This window comes from Triturus cristatus, chromosome 6 (genome assembly GCF_964204655.1).
Source record: "Triturus cristatus chromosome 6, aTriCri1.1, whole genome shotgun sequence".
In the NCBI taxonomy this organism is placed as follows: Eukaryota; Metazoa; Chordata; class Amphibia; order Caudata; family Salamandridae; genus Triturus; species Triturus cristatus.
The window spans coordinates 347509146-347531066 of NC_140589.1; the positions used below are offsets into that span (position 1 = coordinate 347509146).

Sequence of the window (21921 nt, forward strand, 5' to 3'; positions counted from 1 at the left end):
TTCCTAAGCTTTATGGCCAACTTATAGTTTGCTCTAGCCCGAGTAACATCTGCTTGGATTTTTGGCCTGGCATTAAGAACCTCCCCAAGACGCTTGTTTGCTAAGCTGCAGTCATGATCAAACCACCCAGATTTTCCCTGCTTCCCTGGGGTGGAAAGGTTCTTTATGATTAGGTTAGCTGAATTATTAAGAGACCCAAAGGCCACCAAGACCTCCTTGGGAGGAGGGTCGTTCATAAGCAGTGGATCCATAAGCAGGCCAAGGTTGGCACTAACTAGGGACTTGAACAACACAGGTATCGATATATTGCACAATCTAATTCTTAGCCCCTTATCTTTAGTGCTTAAATCAGTCAAGCCTAAGTTTCTTGCTCTTTTATCTCCCAGGGTGTGAGGATGACAGCACCGGGGCAGACCGGAAGTGGGGAAAGACCAAGCCGACCCAATCCAGACTGGAAGCAGGCAGCGGTCTAGCGTTGGCCCAAGCGAGCGGTGAGGAGTTTCCGGACAAAGCAGAAGGGAGAGACTCAAAGGATGCAGAAGGTCGGGAAGGAGAACGCAAGTACGGAGGAAGACGGATGGAGTGGACGGAGAGAAGCAGCGAGGCGGAGGGGAGCAGAGAGGAGCAGAGAAGACGGAGCCAGAAGAGAGTATCGTATACGGCAACCAAACCTGGTGGGCTGCAGGAGGGAGAAAACGCCCCGGGTCCCGATGCCATGGTCCTGGAGACGGGCCGTGCCTAAGGCGAGTACCCCTCCGAGGATCATTCTGGTGGGGGTGGTGGGGAGGTAGGGCACTCGGGTGAAGGTGGTTTGTGTTGTAGAATCCTGCACAACCCATCCCAAACTTACGAATTGGTGACGGTAGCACTAACCAGACCTAAACCCACAAGACTAGGTATTGACCCGACCTGTTCTTTCTTTTCCCTCCCCTGCCCACCGAGAGTGCCAGAGAGAGTGAGAGAATTCCGGAGAACCCCGACCTGTCCCGACCCTGACGGCCCGGAACCAGGAATCCAGGAGAGAAGCCATCTCTTTCACCTTTGTGTTTCCTTTCAGTCGGAACATTTTTATTTGCAATCCTGAATATTCCCATCCATCAAGAGAGCCCTAATAAATCACGTACTCCATATCACGGCTTCTTGTGTCCCCCCACACCCTTCCGGCGGTCCTATCCCCTACACAGGGGTATTATTAATTCAAACACTATAGGGTTGTGTTCACTGTAACAAGTATGTAAAATAGTTCCTGATTGGACCAACGCTCTCATTATCCTTGAGAGGAATACAAAGCCAGTTATTGTTCCCTTTCCCCACCCTTTAGAGGTAGGTTTATAGCTAAGACCATGCCCTGCTAAAGATCCTAAGTCTATTAAATCTGTCTGCCCTCGGGCTCTTATCACCCTCTGACCTCTTTCATCGACCTCTAAGGAGTGGTTGGGATACGCTTCCCTCTCAAATGGATTCTCGTCAAGACAGGGCTGACCTATCTAGGCATTGAAGGCACCACCGAGTACAATACCAAAATTCTGCAAACAATGGTGAGCCCTGGTCTCTAAACTAGCAATACCTGAAATAATCGCAAGATTTGACAGCCCATGTTGATCACCCGAATTATAAAAGTTAACCAAGAAAAAAATTATATTTCATGATACCACGACCCATAACACCTAAATCCCCTTATGCTTAACAGGGCCAACTGTAATTTTAAACAAATTTGATACACTAATCAAAATAGCCACGCCTCCTTGGGCTTTCTGCCCAGCGACAGCTTTCGCAGGTACATAAAAACACTCTTACTCATCCACAACAATTGGTTCATAAACCGAACTTTCTTTTTTTTTTTTAAAGAATTTTATTGAATTTTCAAATCAGTGCACCAAAAAACCAATACTACATGCAATAGCATCTTATAGAAGACCCAACCATCGATGTCCATGTCAGGAGAAATCGGTTCTTCCATGTTTCCTCCCTAGTTCCCCCACCCACCACCATAAACCCAACTTTCTTGAAGTAATATTACATCATATGATCGAATCAAATTAAACCATTCAGGGTCCATCACCTAAGATACAACTACAGCTACGTTCCAACCAACAAATTTAAAAGCTGGATATCCACTTATCAACTGGTCTAATCTAGCATTATTTTCTAATATATTTGGTAACATTGGCGGCTCTCCCTTATTACCTTCGATCAGAGGGGCAGACATTTCGAGAGGTCAATCATTACTATTAAGACTTGCTAATGGGAGGAACTGATTGGCAGTGGGAATGGGAGAAAATTCTGGCTATGACTACTTTGATCCACAAGTGTTTATAGAAAAAACCCAGATGTTCAATACCAATTCCCTCGGCTATCAGTCGTCGGGATTGGAAGCTGTGTATCAATCGCCTCGCCAACAGAGGGTATCCACAATTAACCAAAATACAGTCCCCCGCTTGCTGTTTTTTAACAGGCCCCCCCCACCCTACCCTTCTAGCAAAAAAGGATATCCCTATGCTCCCTCACATTAAATTGAACATTTTTACAAAACCAATGACAAATTTTATCCCGCAGTTGGGAAGTAGATTCCTCAGAAGTTGAGGGTAACTCAGGGACCCCTGCCATTACTACTACATATTCGGTGGGGTAAGTTAAGTGTAGTCAAAATAGCCCTCTTCTGAGTGTGAATGTCTGGGCCTCCACTATGTTCCATATTTCTCCAACTGTGCCCATTCCTGCTGGAGCTGATTCGCTACTGCCCATAGGTGGAATGAGGGGACCAGGCTCGCAGGCATTACTTGTCCTGGTGTTTTGCTCAAGAGGATTTGAATTAACATTTGGGCAGGGGCACACCTCAACAATAGGAGCTATTGGGTACGCTGGCTCTGTTCTCATCCGGGAAATACTATCATTAAGACAGACAGGCGGATGTATGACGTTACAACGCACACTTTTACAACGCATGCACTTACAACGCATTTTTTACAACGCATAATCCATTACAACGCATGACATTACAACGCATGACACTACAACGCATTTTAAAAAAATACCTTTACAACGCATTTCCATTACAACGCATACTACCTTTACAACGCATACCATTACAACGCATAATATTAAATTACATTTAAGGTAAGTATTAGATAGTATAGGGGTAAAAATTACTATTCTAACTCCAGGGGGTGCAACAGTGGGGTAAGTGTTGGATAGTATAGGGGTAAAAATTACTATTCTAACTCCAGGGGGTGCAACAGTAGGGTAAGTGTTGGATAGTATAGGGGTAAAAATTACTATTCTAACTCCAGGGGGTGCAACAGTAGGGTAAGTGTTGGATAGTATAGGGGTAAAAATTACTATTCTAACTCCAGGGGGTGCATCAGTAGGGTAAGTGTTGGATAGTGTAGTGTAATATTATGCGTTGTAATGGTATGCGTTGTAATGGTAGTATGCGTTGTAATGGAATGCGTTGTAAAGGTAGTTTTTAAAAATGCGTTGTAGTGTCATGCGTTGTAATGTCATGCGTTGTAAGGGTAGTGCGTTGTAAAAGTTGCGTTGTAAAGGTTGTTCCCCCAGACAGGCATATGATTTCATTTCGTGGATAGAACATTAAACATCGATTCTAGATTGTGAAATTTCTCATACAGAGGTGCGATGCATTCAACAATTAGTTGTTTACATTTTTCCTCTTTTAAGTCCCAATGAATAAGGGCCCAGTCCCTTGCAGATTCTATGCCAATGTCCTTAGACAATTCAGTTTTCCTGGCATTACGCATACTCGGTTTCCCAATCGCTGAACGCTTGCTTTTGCATTTCCTTTTGGCTGCGGGTACCCAGTCACTATTATTTAGGCGTTCTTCCCACTATTTGCCATTGAGTCTACTTCAGGTGCAGAAGGGGAAAGTGTTAACGCTGCTGTTGACACACATTTATTGCTTTGAATATTATTGGGCTGCGAAATCTCAACAGGGGAGTCACCACCTCCCTCGTCAAAGCTTGGCGTTCGGCTAAATCCATTTCACTGGCAGCAACAAGCAACCACTGTGGCAGAACTCCGCTCATCGGAGGAAGTAGGAATCTAGAGATATTCCCCACCACACGTGCCAAATAAGTGTCAAAGGTATTCACAGTACAAGGTTTGGAGGGCTACCATTGCCCTTCTCCCTCTCCTTATCCTTATCCTGATCCAATTTCCGCTTCCCCATCGGGTGCAGCCCAGCCTCCTCCGAGCTCGGAAGGGCGCAGACGAATGATTATTTTTATTTATTTTTCTTATTGGGTTTTCATGCATTTCAACAGGTTTCAATGCTGAGCATATGCCTACATACATTTCCAATACAAATTAAAGTCAAGCAGTATTTGTCAATTTTACATTCTGAACAATACTTTGCATGGAACATGTGTGATGTCAAGCATAACAGTGCATTGATGCTTAGAAATGGGGTGTGGGGGATAAAGCCTTGTTAATACAACTTGGTAAAATAGCAGCAGTCGTCTGTGTTAGCGTATCGCCTTCGTCACGCTGCACGCGCCATCTCTGTCTCTATTTGCTTTTAACACATTAAGGTTGTATACTGCCAGCCTTTGCTGTTTATGTAGGCAAGTGTTGACTTGGACATGCACATAGGTTGCCCAACATTCGGGAGCTTTAGAATTACCCTGGACTAGCTTCCAGACTTTACTCTGTGTTGTTTGTCTGTTCTTGTGCCATATTTGCCTCTTGAGAGGCTCCTTGTATCCCCAGGCGCGCCCACCAGGTGTTGAGAAGGTATAGGAGTATTGTATCCCATGCTGATGCCATTGGTATTTTGCGTATCCCCATAATATCTTTGCGTCTAAGGGCTACTCTCTCCGCCTGAGCCCAGCACACAATGGAGTGGAGCCAGGCTTGTACTGCTGGAGGTTCAGGGGATTTTCACCGCCTAGCAATGAGGTGTTTAGCTACTATGAGTCCCAGATCTATGAATCGGGTTTTTACCCTATATTTTTTAGGTCTATGGTTTAGGCCCAAGAGGCATATCTCCCAAGACCATTCCGGTGTGCAGCTGGTGCATTGCGCTAAGTGCATTGTGACTGTCTCCTAGTAGGGGGTCAGTGCAGGCCCATAGCATATGTATGTGGTCCCCCCCTATTAGCCCGCACCTAGGGCATTGAGCATCATCCCGACCAAAGAATTGATTAATCTTAGCTGGTGTCATGTAAGCCCTCTGGGTTATATAATATTGTATAAGCCGGAATCTTGCGTTCTGCTGGATAAGTGTGGGACCCTCCAATACGGCTACCCATTCCAATTCAGTGCTTTGCCGCTGTAGGTATGTGTCCCAGTGGCATTTAAGTGACGTCAGCGAGTCTGTTAGCCATCATGTAAGAAGTCGTCCGGTGCCCATTGTGCACAGGTACTGAATTGTGAGGTGCATTGTGGGCTCTTGTGTTATGTCGCCCCAGATTGCCTGCAGCACCCTTGCAATGCAGCGTGCAGCAAGAACTGGCCCTGTGGTAGATCGCATCCCTCTGCGAGCACGTCAAATGACATTAGCTGCCCATCCTGGTACAAATCCTCCAGTGTTTCGATTTCTGCTTCCTCCCATGAGTGGAGTTCTGCCACAGTGGTTTCTTGTTGCTGCCTGGGTGTGCCCAGTATAGGCAGGGAGGGTGCATATGTGGTGACAGCCTTCATAAGGTATAGACTTCGGTTGTGGGTACCATGCCAGATGAACTGCACATATCACACTCGAACATGCAGAAGAGTGCCGGTCTAATATATAAAGGTAAGTTTGTAAAATGATAGAGGAGCCTTGGGAGCACCACCATTTTGAGGACCTCAATTCTTCCCATGGTGGTTAGTGGAAGTGTGTTCCAAAATGACATCTGTGACCTGACCGCCAATATAGCATGTGTGTAGATACCCTCTAGGAGGTCCATTGGTTCCCAGTAGATTTGGATTCCCAGGTAAAGGAATGCTGTCTGCTACCAGCGCAGTGCCTGACACGTGTTAACTGACAACACGGGGTCAGGTTTTGACTCATTGAACGAGTACAGGCTCGATTTTTCCCCAGTTTACACAAAGTCCCGATAGGGAAGCGAATTCTGACAACGCTTCTTCTATTGCTCCGCACGGCTCTCTAACATCTCGAAGATATATTAGTAAATTATACGCATACAAGAAGACTGCATGTATGCCGTCTCCCAGGGGAATACCTCAGTTTTCCTTTGTTTTGCGCAGGGATTCGGCTAGTGGTTCAATGGCCAGCACAAACAATAGGGGGGGAGAGGGGGCAACCCAGTCGTGTTCCACGGCCGATTGGGATCGGCTTAGATATATACGGCCCTGTCCTAACTTTGGCAGTAGGCTGTGTGTAAAGCAGTTTAACAAGACCTGAGAAGTAAGCGCCCAACCCATATCTGGCTAGTGCAGCAAATAGGAAATCCCATTTGAACGTATCAAACGCCTTCTCTAGGTCAAGCACTAGGCAACCTGAGTGCAGCCAGTGTTCCCGTGAGTAGTGGGCCACCCAAAAGAAACGCCTTAGGTTCAGTGACGTGCCGCATGCTGGAACAAACCCATTTTGGTCTGTGTGCATAGTTGTAGCATAACTGGGCCCACCCTGTTTGCTACTATTTTAGCCAGTATCTTGTAGTCCATGTTCAACAGAGCCAGGGGACGGTATGAACCTAGCATCTCTGTGTTTCTATCTGGCTTAGGCAGCGAAACAAATAAGGACTCACAGAGTGTCGTCGGCAGAATGGATGCCTCTTGCAAACTGCAATATAATGTTAGCAGCTGTGGATTTCTCCTCTGAGTCAGCGAGTGGCACCAAACATCAATTTGTCAGTCCTCCAGTTATGAAGGAGGCCATTAGCACTGTTGAAGGCTTATGTTCACACTCCAGTGAAGTCTGGACCCACCTATCTCTACTCACGGGTGGGGGCCCCTCTGTGTGTGCTGCACTGCTGGTACTAACAGCCAGACCAATGGACAATCTTGCGGCCACTGCTAGTCCTTTGGCATAGGGCTTGCAAAAAGCCAAAGGGGGGCCCAGTCCAGCGGGGGGCCCCAGCCCAGCCTCGTCCAGCCATGGACGGGCACAGACCCACCCGCTCTTGGCCCAGTCTTCAACCAGGCACACGCCCGGGCTCGTACCGCACAGTGGGAGCCCTCACAGAAGTTAGTAAAGCACCTCTGGGGGAGAAACTGGTGACATCAGGGGCTCCTGCTGCAGACTGTTGGGGCCTGTGGTCCGCTTCCTCTCTCCAGCTATGAGGCTCTCACCCCGCAGCTGGAGCCCCGGATGAAATTAGTAGAGTGCCTCTGGGCGCGAAACTGGCGGCGTCAGCTGCTCCTGCCTCAAAGACTGTTGGGGCCTATGGTCCACCCCTTCTCTCCAGCTACCTGCTGCTTAATCCATGGTTGTTTTCCAGCCCATGCTAAGCTATAAGTTGGGTTTTGAGGGGAGAATGCACCTGTGAGTGGGAAAGGTATGTTCAAGAATAAGTATAAAGGTTTAGGAAGCAGTACCATCTTTATTAGACATATGCGTCCCGCTAAGAACAGTGGGAGTGAAATCCAATGGGTGATCTTATCTGTGATGTTGTTAAGAGTAGAGCCATAATTTGCTTGTATAAAAACGTCTCTGTGGCGATGCCCAAATGTTTAAGCTTCGCGGAGCATCAGTATAGAGGAAAGTCTGAGGCAAAGTCTGGGGCGTTGGGATTAAGGGGAAAATCAGCCCCTCTCCATAAGCCCTAGGTTTGGCGTATTCACCCCTAAAGCAGCATGCACTATTGCCCACATAATTGTATTCAGTGAGTTTATTCCTAATATTTTCGAGTGTAGCGCTAGCCCTCCGAACCTGCTGTAGCTCTAGAGATTTCAGCTCTCCCTCCAGATGTGCAAGGTGGTCTCACAGAGAGAGTCGAATGCCACCTTGTTTAGCAATGCTGATACCTCTGATGGTGACTTTAAAAGCTTAACATATTATACCTACCATTCTGTGTCAATTCGTTCAAAGAAATCCATGATTTCGAACTCGAAAATACGATTGTAAGATTGGTAATTTAATTTAATTTAATTTTAATTTAATTTGGCATTTATAGAGTGCGAACGAATACCCGTGGGCGTCTCGGCGCTAAACTGAAGGCTGGCTCTTCTCAACATTGGAAAGACCAGGGGGTTTACTGGTTAAACAACCATGTTTTCAGGCTCTTACGAAACTGAAGTAGTGATTTGCTGGATCTGATGTGCTGAGGCAGCATATTCCAGATCTTGGGTGCTGCTACCGTAAAGCGGCGGTCACCCCAAGATACAGTTTTAGAGCGAGGGACCACTAGATAGTTAAGAGTCATGGATCTGAGTTGTCTGGTAGGTATGTAACGTTTAAGTTGGTCCTTAAGGGGGCGTGGACCTTGATCGTGTAGGGTTTTATAAATAATGCAAAGAGATTTGAAAGTGATCCTATTCTTAATAGTTAACCAGTGGAGTGTCCTGATGGTGTCCGAAATGGGTGCAAATTTGGGTGTTCTTGTCAAGAGGCGTGCTGTCGCATTCTGTATGGTTTGTAGTTTTTTTGTAACTCTGGTTTGACTATTAAGAAAAAGCGAGTTACAATAATCCAGGGAGGGTAGGACCAAAGAGGTAACCAGAGTTTTGGCAGCAGCATCTGGAAGAACTGGCATGATTTTCCTTATCATCTTTAATTTGTGGTGGGCTGTAGCTGCTAATTTATTGGCATGTGCCACAAAGTTGAGATGATCATCAAAGATAATTCCCAAGTTCCTGACCTTGAAGGTCGGAATGGGTGGGGTACCGAACTCGGGGGGCCACCAAAGAGTAGACCAAGTCGGGGAGAGGGGTCCAAAAAATGACCACCTCCGTTTTATCGGAATTAAGCTTTAGGCAGTTATCAGCCATCCACTCTCCTATCTGGCCCATGGTATTTTGAAAGCGTTCTGCCACTTCCGTCCCTTTATCCTTAATGGCCAGTACCAATTGTGTGTCGTCAGCGTAGGTAGTTAGGCTCATCCCGGATGCCTTTATTATACTAGCAAGGTCCGATACATAGATATTAAAAAGCGTCGGACTCAGGGATGAGCCTTGGGGAACCCCGCACGGGAGCGACAACTGAGCTGAGTGGTATGGTCCCAGGGTGACCACTTGAGTTCTGTCTGCTAGGAAAGATGAGAGCAGCTCTCTAGCCAGATGATCAATACCCTTCTTAGAGAGTAGTTACAAAGGATCGTTCAGGGGAACCATTCCACAAGGAGGCACAGACGAATATAGGATGGTATAAGGAGAAGGGAACCGTTATGCAAATTTGGCATCACCTGTCATCTGGGTGTTTGAGCGATTTAGACTAATGGAAAGAGCCAGTTTGCTCAATCATGGAATGTTTGTGGGTTTATGGAAATCTTATGCTTAGAGGTTTTTACTGAAATCATAGATTTGTACGAGATTATTTGCTTGCAGGAAACATGGCTGTGCAACTAACTACCTGCTATTGATGGATTTTTTTAAAGGTTAATAGAGATGCTAGGAAAGGAGCCTCTGGGGGGCAGATAATGCTAATCTCCAAGACAAATAGCAAAAGAAGTGACAATGATAAAAGTAAGAAGCAATTGGATTGTCGCCTACTTTGCGCATTTATATAAAATGGGCAATCAATCTGGTTGTATAATTATCATCAATACACATAGCTAAACAGGAAATGTAAAAGACTATGGAGTGGAACTGGCAGTATTTACATAGGATTTAGAAGGCTATGTGTACGGTATCATAAGGATTTCGTTCCACTGTCAGGAGATTTTAATACCAAACTGGATCCAGGAAGAAGTGGCTGATTGTATTCAAATATTTTAGCTACATGTAATATCAACTTTGCAAGCTTTCTAGCATGTACAACAACAGCAAGGGACGCAGCACTGGTAAACAATCTGGGATCAAATAGGATGTTTAGTATAAATGTATATACTGATTTAGACCATCCAGCAAAGTAGACTTTCATAAATGGGAAGCAAATTTGTCTGATTGATTATATATATATATGAATGAATGCTTGGTCCTGATATAAAATGGAGAGTTTTAAGGTTATGCAAATGTGCTGTAGTGACTACTATTCCCTAAATCTAGAAATACATATTGGGGTAGTAGGAGCAGAGAGAAGTTCCTCCCGGCACAAGTAGAGTACCAGAGATGCCTTTGAACTAGGATCACAGAAAATTATCTAGTGGAACTGCCCGATTTTCAACAGAGACAAAATGCATTACAGTGGGAACAGATATCAGTGAATTTTATAGAATGGTACAATAGAATAATAAATGAGGTAGTTGAGTGTCTAAAGGTGAACTTAAACACCAATAGTGAGATCTAGAAAAGGCCATGGGTTGATATAAGAAAAGACAATGGGTGGTCAAATAGGGGTTGTAGAATATCAAAAAGCCAGATAAGAAAATGGGAGAAAAGCCTTAAGATAAAATATGACTATGCGATAAACACCCTTCTTCTTAGTGCTAAAAGGAATTATAAAAAAATATATAACTAATAAGAAAAGGATTCATAAGGAGAACTGCTGGAAAAATATGCTGGATGTGTTCGAAAAAAAAAAGTAAAAATATTTTGGCAATTGATACAACAAGGATCAGGAAAAGATGTGGGGAAAATTAGATGCCTAGTGGAAGAAGACGTATGCATAACTAACCTAGAAGAAATGTATGGTGCTGAATGTGGGAGAGAGCAGAGGGTGTAAAGATTTTAAATAGACAAAGACATCAGGACAAGAACTCCTTAAAGAGTATTAAAGACACCCTATTGTTATTAAGATTAACAAGAGTGGCAGAACCAGATAATTTTATTACAAGACCGGAGGCTACCATTATGCATTATTCCCTCAACGCCGCTCCACATCATAAAGAGAATATTCTAGAACAGAACATCCATTACATGCACATAACACTCTGTCTCTTTTAAATGCTACTCCTCACAGATAAGTACCTTCATTTTTCATTTGTTGTATATTGCTTATGTTATCTCATATTTCATTGTATTGTATTGTAATTGCATTTGTATAGCGCTTACTACCCCTGACGAGGCGTCGAATCGCTTTTTCGGCGAGTAGCACGCTATTCCGAGACCCATTGAGGATTAGTGTTGAATTTGTATAGTGAAACATGCAAGTAAATCTTAAGTGGTGGATAGGTTAGTCAGTTTTTTGGGATTCGGAAGGATAGCAGAAGGATAGAAGAGGAGAAAGGGTTAGCATTTATATAGCGCTTGTTACCCCTAATTGGGTGTTGAAGCATGCTACTCTGGAAAGGGCTTGTGGTGAATTAGTATGGTGAAATATAAAAGTAATTTGAGTGGTGGATATTAGTCAGTTATTTGGAGTGAGAAGGATAGCGGAGGGATAGAAGGGGAAGAAAGGTTTGCATTCATACAGCACCTGTTACCCCTGATGGGTGTTGAAACGCTTTTCTGGTGAGTAGCACCCTACTCCGGAACCCATAAAGGATTAGTGTTGAAAATTAGTATAGTTAAATATGAAGTAATTTGAGTGGTGGATATGTTATTCAGTTATTTGGATAGAGAAGGGTAGGTGGCGGGATAGAAGAATGAAAGAGGTTTGTATTTATATATCGCTTGCTACCCCTGATGGGGTTTTGAAGCGTTTTTTTGGTGAGTAGCACGCTACTCTGGAACCCATAAGGATTAGTGTTGAATTAGTAAGGTGAAACATGAACTTAATTTGAGTGGTGGATATGTTAGTCAGTTATTTGGATTGAGAAGGGTTGGGGAGGGGTAGAAAAGGTAAAAAGGTTTGCATTTATATAGCGCTTGTAAACCTGATGGGGTGTTGAAACGCTTTATTGGTGAGTAGCACGCTACTCTGGAACCCATAAAGGATTAGTGGTGAATTAGTATAGTGGAATATGGAATTTGAGAAGTAAACATGTTAGTCTGTTATTTTGATTGAAAAGGATAGTGGAGGGATAGAAGTGTAAAGGTTTTTTTTTTTTTAGGTTATAGCATTAGGAGGAGGCTTTTGGATTTGTAAAAAGGGTTTTTGGAGGGAAAGAGTCAGAGGGAAGAGTTTAGAAAGGTTTGTTTTGGGGGGTCGGTATAGTAAAAGAGGGGAAACATCCTTTACCACGATGGCGTTACAACGAGGAACATTTACTACGCAACACTTACCTCGTAGACGTCTTCACCACGCGTTCTTCTTCCACGATTGTCTTTACCACGCAAGTCTTCTTCCATCTTCATCGTCTTCTACGTTGCTACGTCCTGGGTTAACGTCATTAGTGTAGTCCTTTTTTACTGTCTAAGGTGTGTTTTCAGCTTGTTGAAGACATGAGTTAAAGGCAAAAAAAAAAAAGGGGGGGCTTGGGGGGTCTCCCCCCCCCCAAAAAAAACAATTAGGAAAGAAAGGGGGGTGGGGGGGTCCCCTCCCCCCTCTCCCCCCCCCCAAAAAAAAAATAACGTTGGGAAGTAGAGGAAATCGACGTCATTTTATGTGAAAGGAATTGACGCTTCAAATTTAAGACGTATAACGTCAGTCACGAAGGAAGAACGAAGAGACAACGTGAAGAGGTAAGGGAAATACAAATTTAAAATAAATATATATAAATTGAGGGTAACGGGCAGGGTTAATTATAAAAAGTATTGGGGGAAGGGGAATCACGTAAGGGTACAGGGGAGGGGTATAACCTTTACCAAGAGTATTCCATTACCATGCAAGTATGCGTGGTAAAGGAATATTAGTGGTAAAGAATATGCGAGGAAAAATCATTCCGTTGTAACGCATGCGTGGTAAAGCCATGCGTTGCAACGGAATTCGTTGTAACGACATACATTCGTAAAAGAGGTGTCAGATGATGCAAGGAGGGTTAGAGTAGGAGAGAGTCTAGAAAGGGTTATTATGGGGGATCATAGTAGTGGTATGGGGTTTGGGATAAATGAGAGAGTGGATGTAGAGGATATATTGATAGATGCATAGGGTGAGAGATAGGGTTAGTGCATTGGAAAGAGTAGTAGAAAGAAGTTTGAGATGAGTCAGAAAGTTGGGCTAGAAGATATATTGAGAGAAGTATAGGCTGAGAAATGGGGTAGTGCATTGGAAATGCTAAATTAGAAGAAAGTGATAAATATATAGATCCATAAATACATAGAAAGTATATAGATGCATAAAGGAGGTAATTATATGTAGATTAAAGATATTGATAGAGGTACAGGATGAGAAATAGGGTAGTGCATTGGATATGCTTTTTCAGGAGAAAAGTGACAGGCACACAGATACAAGTACATGGAGGTACATAGATGCACAACGGAAGCAAGTACATGAAGACCAAAGATGATTTTTTTAAACAACATAATTAGTCTATATGTTTATACAAAGCAATACACAAAGATAGGTACATATCTATAGTGAAAATAAATGCTTATATACGGTGGGATATGCTGTAAATTTCTGTTTGCGTATGGTGGTTATGTGGGGAAGAGACAATTCTTGAGTAGTTTTCTGAAGATAAGGTGGTTGTTGTTGGATCTTATGTTGGGGGGTAAAGAGTTCCATAGTTTGGCTGCTTGAACAGAGAAGGATGTGCCACCCATTGTTTTTTTTCTTGTATCTTGGGTTTTGATGCAAGATGCCCCTTCAGAACAGAGGTTCCTTTGTTGAATGTGTTTGGTGATTTTATTCCTGATGAAGAGCGGTCCCATTCCATGTATTGCTTTGTGGGTGATACAAAGTAGCTTTAACGTGGATCTTCTGGCAACCAGTAACCCATGCCGGGCTTTCAAGGCAGGTGAGATGTGGTCTCGCGGTTTGATATGCAAGAGTAGTCTGGCAGCCGAGTTCTGAATCCGTTGTAGTCTTTTCACGGTCGCTAAAGGTGATCCGTGGTGGAGGTTATTGGCGTAATCGAGTTTGGAAAGAACAAGGGAGATGGTAGCTTGGACTTTGTGTGGAAATCCCAAATGAGGGAAAATTAGTCGCGGTGTTTTTATAGTGACAAAGCTAGATCTTGCTAGTTTGTCCACTTGCGCATTCATCGACAACTTGGAGTCCATGGTCATTCAGAGGTTTCTTACTTCCTTCAGTACTTTAGGCGGTGTCCCAGTTCATCAGGCCAGGTGGCAAGCGGGTCATAATGTTTCCAATCGCCACACGTGAGTATTTCTGTTTTTGAAGCATTAAATTTGAGATAGCTCCAAGTCATCCACTGATCCACGGCTCTGAGACAACTGAAAATTGGGGATTTTCCAATGTCTTTGGGGCATTCCAGTAGAAGGAGTATTTGCGTGTCATCTGCATAGTTATAGAACGTGAGGTGAAATTGATTGATCAGTTCTGGTAATAACTTCATGTAGATGTTGAAAAGCATGGACGAGATCATAGCTATGAGACCTACACCATATTTTTATGTGTGCCTGCTGCAGTTTCCAATTCATGAATCTTAGCTGTACTGTTTAGTTAAAGTTGTTTTGTTAGTTAGCATTGCCATATTGGGATAGCAGAACGTTAGCCTATTACTGCCGGTTGCTAGTGCTCTTGACGTACCTTGTCCTGAACAGGCCTTCTTCCGCACCACTCTCCCCCCATGGGGCCCGGACCACAAAGGATGCATTTGAGTGCCTCCGGCTACCATGAGCCCCGTACTGTGTGTGCAGATGATCTCAGAGGCCGGTCCTCGCACTGTTGACCCCACAGTGCGTGTGCATGCACTTGGGGGCCACAACTCTCACTACCATGACCCCACGATGTGTCTGCCGGCAGGCCTGGAATTGACGGGTTCTTCGACTACCCTGAAGCTGTACGCTATGCAGTAGGCTGCATTCACCTAACAGATCTCAGGCAACGACGCGTCGGGTTGAGATTAAGCGAAAGTGCTGGGTAATGGATCAGTGCACTGCATGCCACCATCTTAGTATGGGTTGTTTTCAACTCATTCCAATGTGTTTAAGCGGGTGCTAGGAGACAATGTAACGTTATAGTGAATGGTGACAGCTTCAGTGTCTCTGCAAGCAGCTGTCTGTTAGTCAGGATTTTCTGCTCCTCACCCGCGCTGTAATTAGGCAGTGATTTAGCGCCCACAATGAATTTAAACAATAATAATAATAATAAGCCTCTCCCTTATTATAACTGCAATCTATAATTTGAAGGTTATTGAAAAGTTTCCCCCTGATTACACTAAGGATGTTGGAGACAGGAGACAGAGAGTCCTGCGATTTCTCAGGCAAAGATTAATGAGGAATGAATCAAGAAACTGATGCAGCATGAGGTACGTACCCATGTACGTGAGACCCTTGATCAGGTGATGGCCAAAAAAAGGCCAAAAAAAGGTCTATGAGATATGATAATGAGTTAGTCTGTGGGTCCATCTTGGGGGCGGGGGATGGGGAGACTCTGAGTAGAGTGAGAAAGGAGGCAAGAGAAGGAAAAAATCAAAACATATTGAGAGAGGGGCTGTATTCCCTAAAAGATTGGGAGGTCCAAGCACCTCAAAAAGAATGCGAGGTCTAAGCACCTCGAAGGTGATGGGTGTCCTATGCAGCACACATATGATAGGTGTCTAAAGCACAACAACAGAACCAGGTGTCCACTGGGGCACTCAGGAGATTGAGTTGCATGAGGAGGGGCAAGGGAGCGAAGTACCGTTAGACAAGTACGTACAAGACCTAACCCAGCGGGACTTAGATAAGGACGACCTCTTTAATGAGGATGAAACCCCTTCTACCTCCAAGGGAATAGTTAAAGACCCATTGGGGGAGGAAAAGTTTTCCTCACAAAACATTAGACACCCCAGGAGTGCTGAGTGGTGGCCCTGGGCCATGTGGGCAAATTCATCAAGTGATAGATTAGGAACCCACTTGAGAAAGAAGTGCGTAATATTCGAAAGGCCAAATGTTCAAGACTTGTAAGACATAAGAAAGTGTTCCTGACCCCTAACCTAGACCCAGAGCTCATTACCTTCCTCTTTAAGCTAGGGAGGGACCCAAGGAAGGGCTTGAGCGACCCCTTAAGATTTGTCGGGACTGCGTCTTCAACGTACTCGGACCCCTGGCAAGAATCAGTGACATGGCTGAAGAGGCACATGTCAATGAGCTCACATCAGACGCAAACCTCTTCAGGGGCTGGTGCCAAAGGGATTTGGTCCTTCTTGGAAATGCCAACATTGGCCTCAATGCTGAGAGGCAAAGAGTAGCACTCATGAAAATTAATCCCAAACTCGGAGATGTAGCCAAGAGAGAACCATCTAAGAATCCCAAGGGTCTCCTTTTCGGTTTGGACATGATCAAAACACTGGGCAAGTTTGTGGCAACCTTTACTGCCCTCGACAAAGCCCAATATCACATGCGCAGGGACTTCAGCCCAAGTGTTTTTGGACGGGCTTGCAGAAGGGGACTTTCTGCTGGCCGAGGTTCCCTAAGGTCCCACTTCTCAAACTTCAGACAAAGATGCTTAGGCAGAGGACATCAAGCCGGAGCAACCACGACCTTTCTATCCCCAAAAAGGACGTCTGCATCGTGCAAGGGGGAACAGATTGTATGGACAAGGCTCAACCAATTACCAGGGTGAGTACAGAAATTTCACCAACTTCCTCTTTCCTGGGAGGAGTGGGAGATCACCTCAGACTTTTTACCCAAGCCTGGGAAACAATTACGCAGGACCCTTGGGTGCTAGATTCTGTCCAGGGTTGCAAGATAGATTTCCTGATGAAACCCTTCCAAGCTGTTCCCCCAAGAGAATTCGTTTTGGACCACAGATCAGCAGAGAGTGATGGAATGAAGAGGTAAAATGTATGTTGCAGAAAGGCACCATTATAGAAGGTCCCTTAGACCACAAGGTTTGGCAAGTACACTCTTCCTTGAGGAACAGAAAGACAAGGGTCTGAGGTCCGTGATAAACCTATGAGATTTGAACAGGTTCAAATATATTGTATAGAGACATTTCACGATAGTAGGAATCCATCTCTTAAGGGATATGTTGCAAGAGAAGGATTGGTTGGTAAAATTGGACCATTCTAATGGCCAGGGAGTGTTAGCACTATCTTCAATTCACCTGGCAAGGCCATCTTTACCAATTCCGTGCACTCCCCTTTGGTCTCTCATTGGCTCCATGGTGCAATTCCAAGGTGATGAGAGCTCAGAGAGCGAGGTGTACTTATGATCGTCTACTTGGTGGATATCCTTATCATGTCTCAATGCAAGACACAGGTTTTGAAGGACCAGGATATGGTTATTGCATGGGCGCAAGAGCGCAACTTCTTTTGCGCTCACGTGTTTGTATTTTTGTTTGTAAATACAGCGCCGTATTTACAAACAAAAATACAAACACGCGAGCGCAAAAGAAGTTGCGCTCGCGTGTTTGTATTTTTGTTTGTAAATACAGCCCCGTTGTGAGTTGACACGAGCGTTACATGTTAGGTGCGCTGGTGTTGTCTTTCGAATGTGACATGTACTGTTGATAACGATCTTCCTCGTGTTGTGAAAAGGGGTGTCTTTTTGAATATAGGGGATTGTATATATGAGGTTGCAATTGTCCGTTGTGGCATTCAACTGTTGTACCTGACACGCTTCTCCTGGATGTTCTCATATGAATAAAATTGGAATACTTTTCCTGAAAAGGTTTTGGTCCTCTGCGTCTTTCTTCTCTGAGGTTTTTCCTCTGGATGCAATTTTTTTACACTGGCGGCGAGCGGGCGAAGCTATGCGCTGTTTATTTGGAGGATGGCACTATTCGTTTTGTGGAGTTCAACCTTTGCGGCACTGCATTGGAATTAGATGAAGTGGTGTTGGTGTCTTTTTTGGATTCGGATTGGTTACTGGAGGTGTAACCTCCGACACTGCAATGGAATTGGCTGAGGCAGCCGTCCGTTCAGCATTCCGATCGGACGTTTGGTTCTTGTTACTCAGTACCAAGAAGCATTTTGGTTTTTTTCGCACGCGTGATACCCTGCGTTTCTTCATATTGTGTGCTAGCGGTTCAGGAACAGTTGCAGCCACGACGGAGAGCATTGAAGGAAGTCTCTTTCTTCTTTGCACTGGTACACTGTTTTTTTCTGTTCTTTCTTTTCTCCTTTTGTGTTTGGTGCTCATGGAGGGTGATATTTAATTACCTAAAGAAGTACCAGATTGTGAGTTTCCTTCCAACGTTTCTAGCACGGTGATGTGCACACCTGACTTTCTGCTTTTGAATTCTCCTAACGGATTCAAGCTGCTATTTCATGGTTAAGTGTGTGTGCATATTGCGGTGAAGCGCCTACCCTTCTTATTGACTTCTACGGTGACAACCGTGGCCACACATGGTCAGTGACTGGCTACCGCCCTCCCCCTATGACCTCACCACCCCCGGACACAGGAACATAGACGTGGTATCTTTGGAAGGCGGGAGGTCGCAAGACCCCCCAGCCGTATTTATTAAGTTATAAAACAATAAATTTTATAATTGCATAATAAACAGTTATACAAAAATCAGCAGGACATTAGATACATTATTGTCAACAGGTGTGAGTGACTATCCTTAACAAAGACTCAAATACAGATTGTTTCCTAACCGAGTCTAACATCCTCCTCAGCATTTTTGTATACTAACATTTCTGGGCCATATGGCAAGGTCGCTAACCGGTGTCAGGTCCTACTAGCTGCGCCTCTCCTACAGATGTGCGCATGCGCAGCCGGGCCCGGTAATTACCCGGTCCACGCCGTGAACTTCATTTACCCACTAAAGGAGGGCCCTTACTCTGCGCCATCCGGTGACGTCATGAGTATGCGCGCCCGGGGTGGCTACCAGCCTAAGGAAAGCGTGACTCCCCAACCCGCGCCCCTTTGAAGCACCAGTTACCTTGCCCCTGAAGTTCTAGGATTCTAGGAGGGGCCAATGGCCCCTCCCCCTGGGCGGGCACCTCCCTAGGATGATGCCCGCCCCCTCAGACCTTCAAATAGTTGCTCACCGGTCATGACCTTACCGCATGCCCCATACCTAATAAATACGACGACCTATGGGAAAAAATTCTAAAGGACAACTACACTGACTAACATCACACATCATGTATAACACCGTAAAGCTACAAGGGAAAGAAAGGGCCTAAACACAACTGCACCGGTTACACATAATACAGTACCATTCACTACAGTGGGAGAAAAAGGCCTACGAGAAAGCATAATCAGGAACATACCTTCAAGATACAATATTGATCACTACAATGGGAGAGAAAGTCCTAAAAGAAAACCTCATCAACAAATAACATTTCAGAACAGTTTACCGCGCCAAATCCCCACTACTCGGACTAGTAACGCATCAACCGCGTACTCCAGGGATGGTGGGTGGGGAAAATTGAAGCCCCGAACGCCGGGGCACGTCCGTTGTGGGGGAGCGTCCAGGCAACAAGGGAGTCACCTGGGCGCTCCCCGCCTCTTTATTCCACAGTGGCCCGCCCCCCTCCCCTCCGACCCGGACGTCGATTAACGACATCCGGGTCAAGGTGGCAACCAATCGGTGGCAGGGCGCGCCCCAGAGGACACGCCCCACCACTGAGAGGTCCGGAAGGAAAGGGGGAGGTCGCCGCACCGCCATGCAGGCGGGGGGGCCAAGAGCCCCCCCTTTCCACATGGTCAGTGACTGGCTACCGCCCTCCCCCTATGACCTCACCACCCCCGGACACAGGAACATAGACGTGGTATCTTTGGAAGGCGGGAGGTCGCAAGACCCCCCGGCCGTATTTATTAAGTTATAAAACAATAAATTTTATAATTGCATAATAAACAGTTATACAAAAATCAGCAGGACATTAGATACATTATTGTCAACAGGTGTGAGTGACAATCCTTAACAAAGACTCTAATACAGATTGTTTCCTAACCGAGTCTAACATCCTCCTCTGCATTTTTGTATACTAACATTTCTGGGCCATATGGCAAGGTCGCTAACCGGTGTCAGGTCCTACTAGCTGCGCCTCTCCTACAGATGTGCGCATGCGCAGCCGGGCCCGGTAATTACCCGGTCCACGCCGTGAACTTCATTTACCCACTAAAGGAGGGCCCTTACTCTGCGCCATCCGGTGACGTCATGAGTATATGCGCGCGGGGTGGCTACCAGCCTAAGGAAAGCTTGACTACCCAACCCGCGCCCCTTTGAAGCACCAGTTACCTTGCCCCTGAAGTTCTAGGAGGGGCCAATGGCCCCTCCCCCTGGGCGGGCACCTCCCTAGGATGATGCCCGCCCCCTCAGACCTTCAAATAGTTGCTCACCGGTCATGACCTTACCGCCACAGGCCAGCATTGTTAACCGACGATCTGGCCTCCCCCTTTACCTAGACCTAAGCCAGGAGCGCGCTTACTGTGCAAATCCCTCCAACCAGGCCCAGACATTATTAGACCACAAGACGTTCGCTGCCTCAGTCAAGTGCACCCCGTCCCTCAGGTAAAACTGCTCGCCCCAGATACACCCATGTGGAATCATCTGCAACTGGGGGGCCCGAAATAATTTGTCCAACTGTGTGTTGATCCTCCGTACCGAGTGATTCAACGCCCTGACCGAGTCCCCCCCTCGCCACTGCCACCGAGGAATAAGTTGCGACCAAACTACTGTGGAACCCGGACAAGTCCTGGCCACCCACCCCGCAGTGGAAATGATCTCTTCAATAAGCATGCGCCTCCCCAATTTGGCCAAATCATTCTCCCCCAGGTGAAGTATCACCACTGACGGGGGGGCGGGCTGCTGAGCTAAGAGTCCCTGGAAAAAATTCCTAAACTGACTGAGGCATAAACCCCCTCTCCCGAAGAATGAGATAACAAAACCCTTTTGCGCCGCCTTCATCCTACGATCTCCTGAAAGAAAAACATGTTCCGCACGCCTAACATAAGAGTGGCCCACAATCCAAGTCACCAATTTCTTGTGTCCTCCGTGCTGTGCCGATGTCGGTCGTTGGCGCCCGGTGGCGAGTTCCTCCCCTGCCTGACAGGTTTGAGAAACTGCAAAAAAACAGAAACATACCGGGCGTGAGCACCATCCTGTCACAACATGTCAATTCGTACATAACTCTTGTAACGTTCGGACGACCATCTCCCCAGTTTCTTCACATTCTCCACTGAGAGACCCCTCGCCACTGCCTCAGTTGCTGCCCCAATCCTAAATGAGTGGGTGCCGAATTCCCTTGGATCGAAACCTGCCAGTCTGACCGTTAGCTCCAAGACTCGCCTAAACTGGTACCTGGTCAATGGTGTACCATCGGTGTGACACAGCAGTGTGCCCCCCGCCGTGCCCTCCCGCTGCCTGCAGAAAGCCTCCACGTGAGAAACCGGGCAGCAAGGGTTGGCCCGCGCCCGGTGGAGCACTATGGTGTGACCCCGAGAGTCCTGATCAGTTTTTGATCTCTGAATTGTTATTCTCATAACGTCCTCCCTGATCTCCACACCGGCCCACCGTATTCCGCCCACCCTATCAGCTTTCGACCCAGCAACTAACTCCCCAACCCTCAAAGCCCCATAGAAGGCCAGGGAAAATGCAGCCTTGAACAAAATTACCTGCCACTGCGAGCTACAGACACTGTGCAGCGCCCCCAATAAGGCTGTCAGCCGTGCCAGTCCAATGGGCCTTCTCTTATCACCCCGGTAACCCTGTAAACGGCGCCAACCCCTCAAGACTTTGCGCACCAGAAAGGTGTTAGTGGGATCTCGCATGCCCTTACCCTGCGCGAAGAAGGAGACCGCCGCCCTATGTCTGCTCGCAGCCGCCACTGAGCGCCCTTCCCTGTGCATCGATTCTAGGTAAGCTGCAAAGCTGTCCTCCTGGGCCCACCTAACCTCCCATTCCTGCCCCAAAAAAGCCTGGTAAGACAAAAACGCCCCTTCGTAAGCTGTCTTGGTCCTGGGGGCTAAGCTAGCAACCACGAGGTCCTGTAATCTGGGGCACCAATCTGCCAAAGTACTGCCGGGAATTGCGCCGGCTG

At 46.0% G+C, this 21921-nt stretch overlaps 1 protein-coding gene across 1 annotated transcript in view; it reads left to right on the forward strand.

The window, feature by feature from the left end:
• Positions 1-494: 494 nt before the first annotated feature.
• The window catches only part of LOC146817165 (uncharacterized), a 78204-nt gene continuing 56777 nt past the window's right edge, over positions 495-21921 (forward strand). The window contains exon 1 of the mRNA XM_085609178.1: positions 495-743. Within this exon, the coding sequence (XP_085465304.1) occupies positions 534-743 (210 nt within the window). The 5' untranslated portion in view covers positions 495-533. The remainder of the gene's footprint in view (positions 744-21921) is intronic.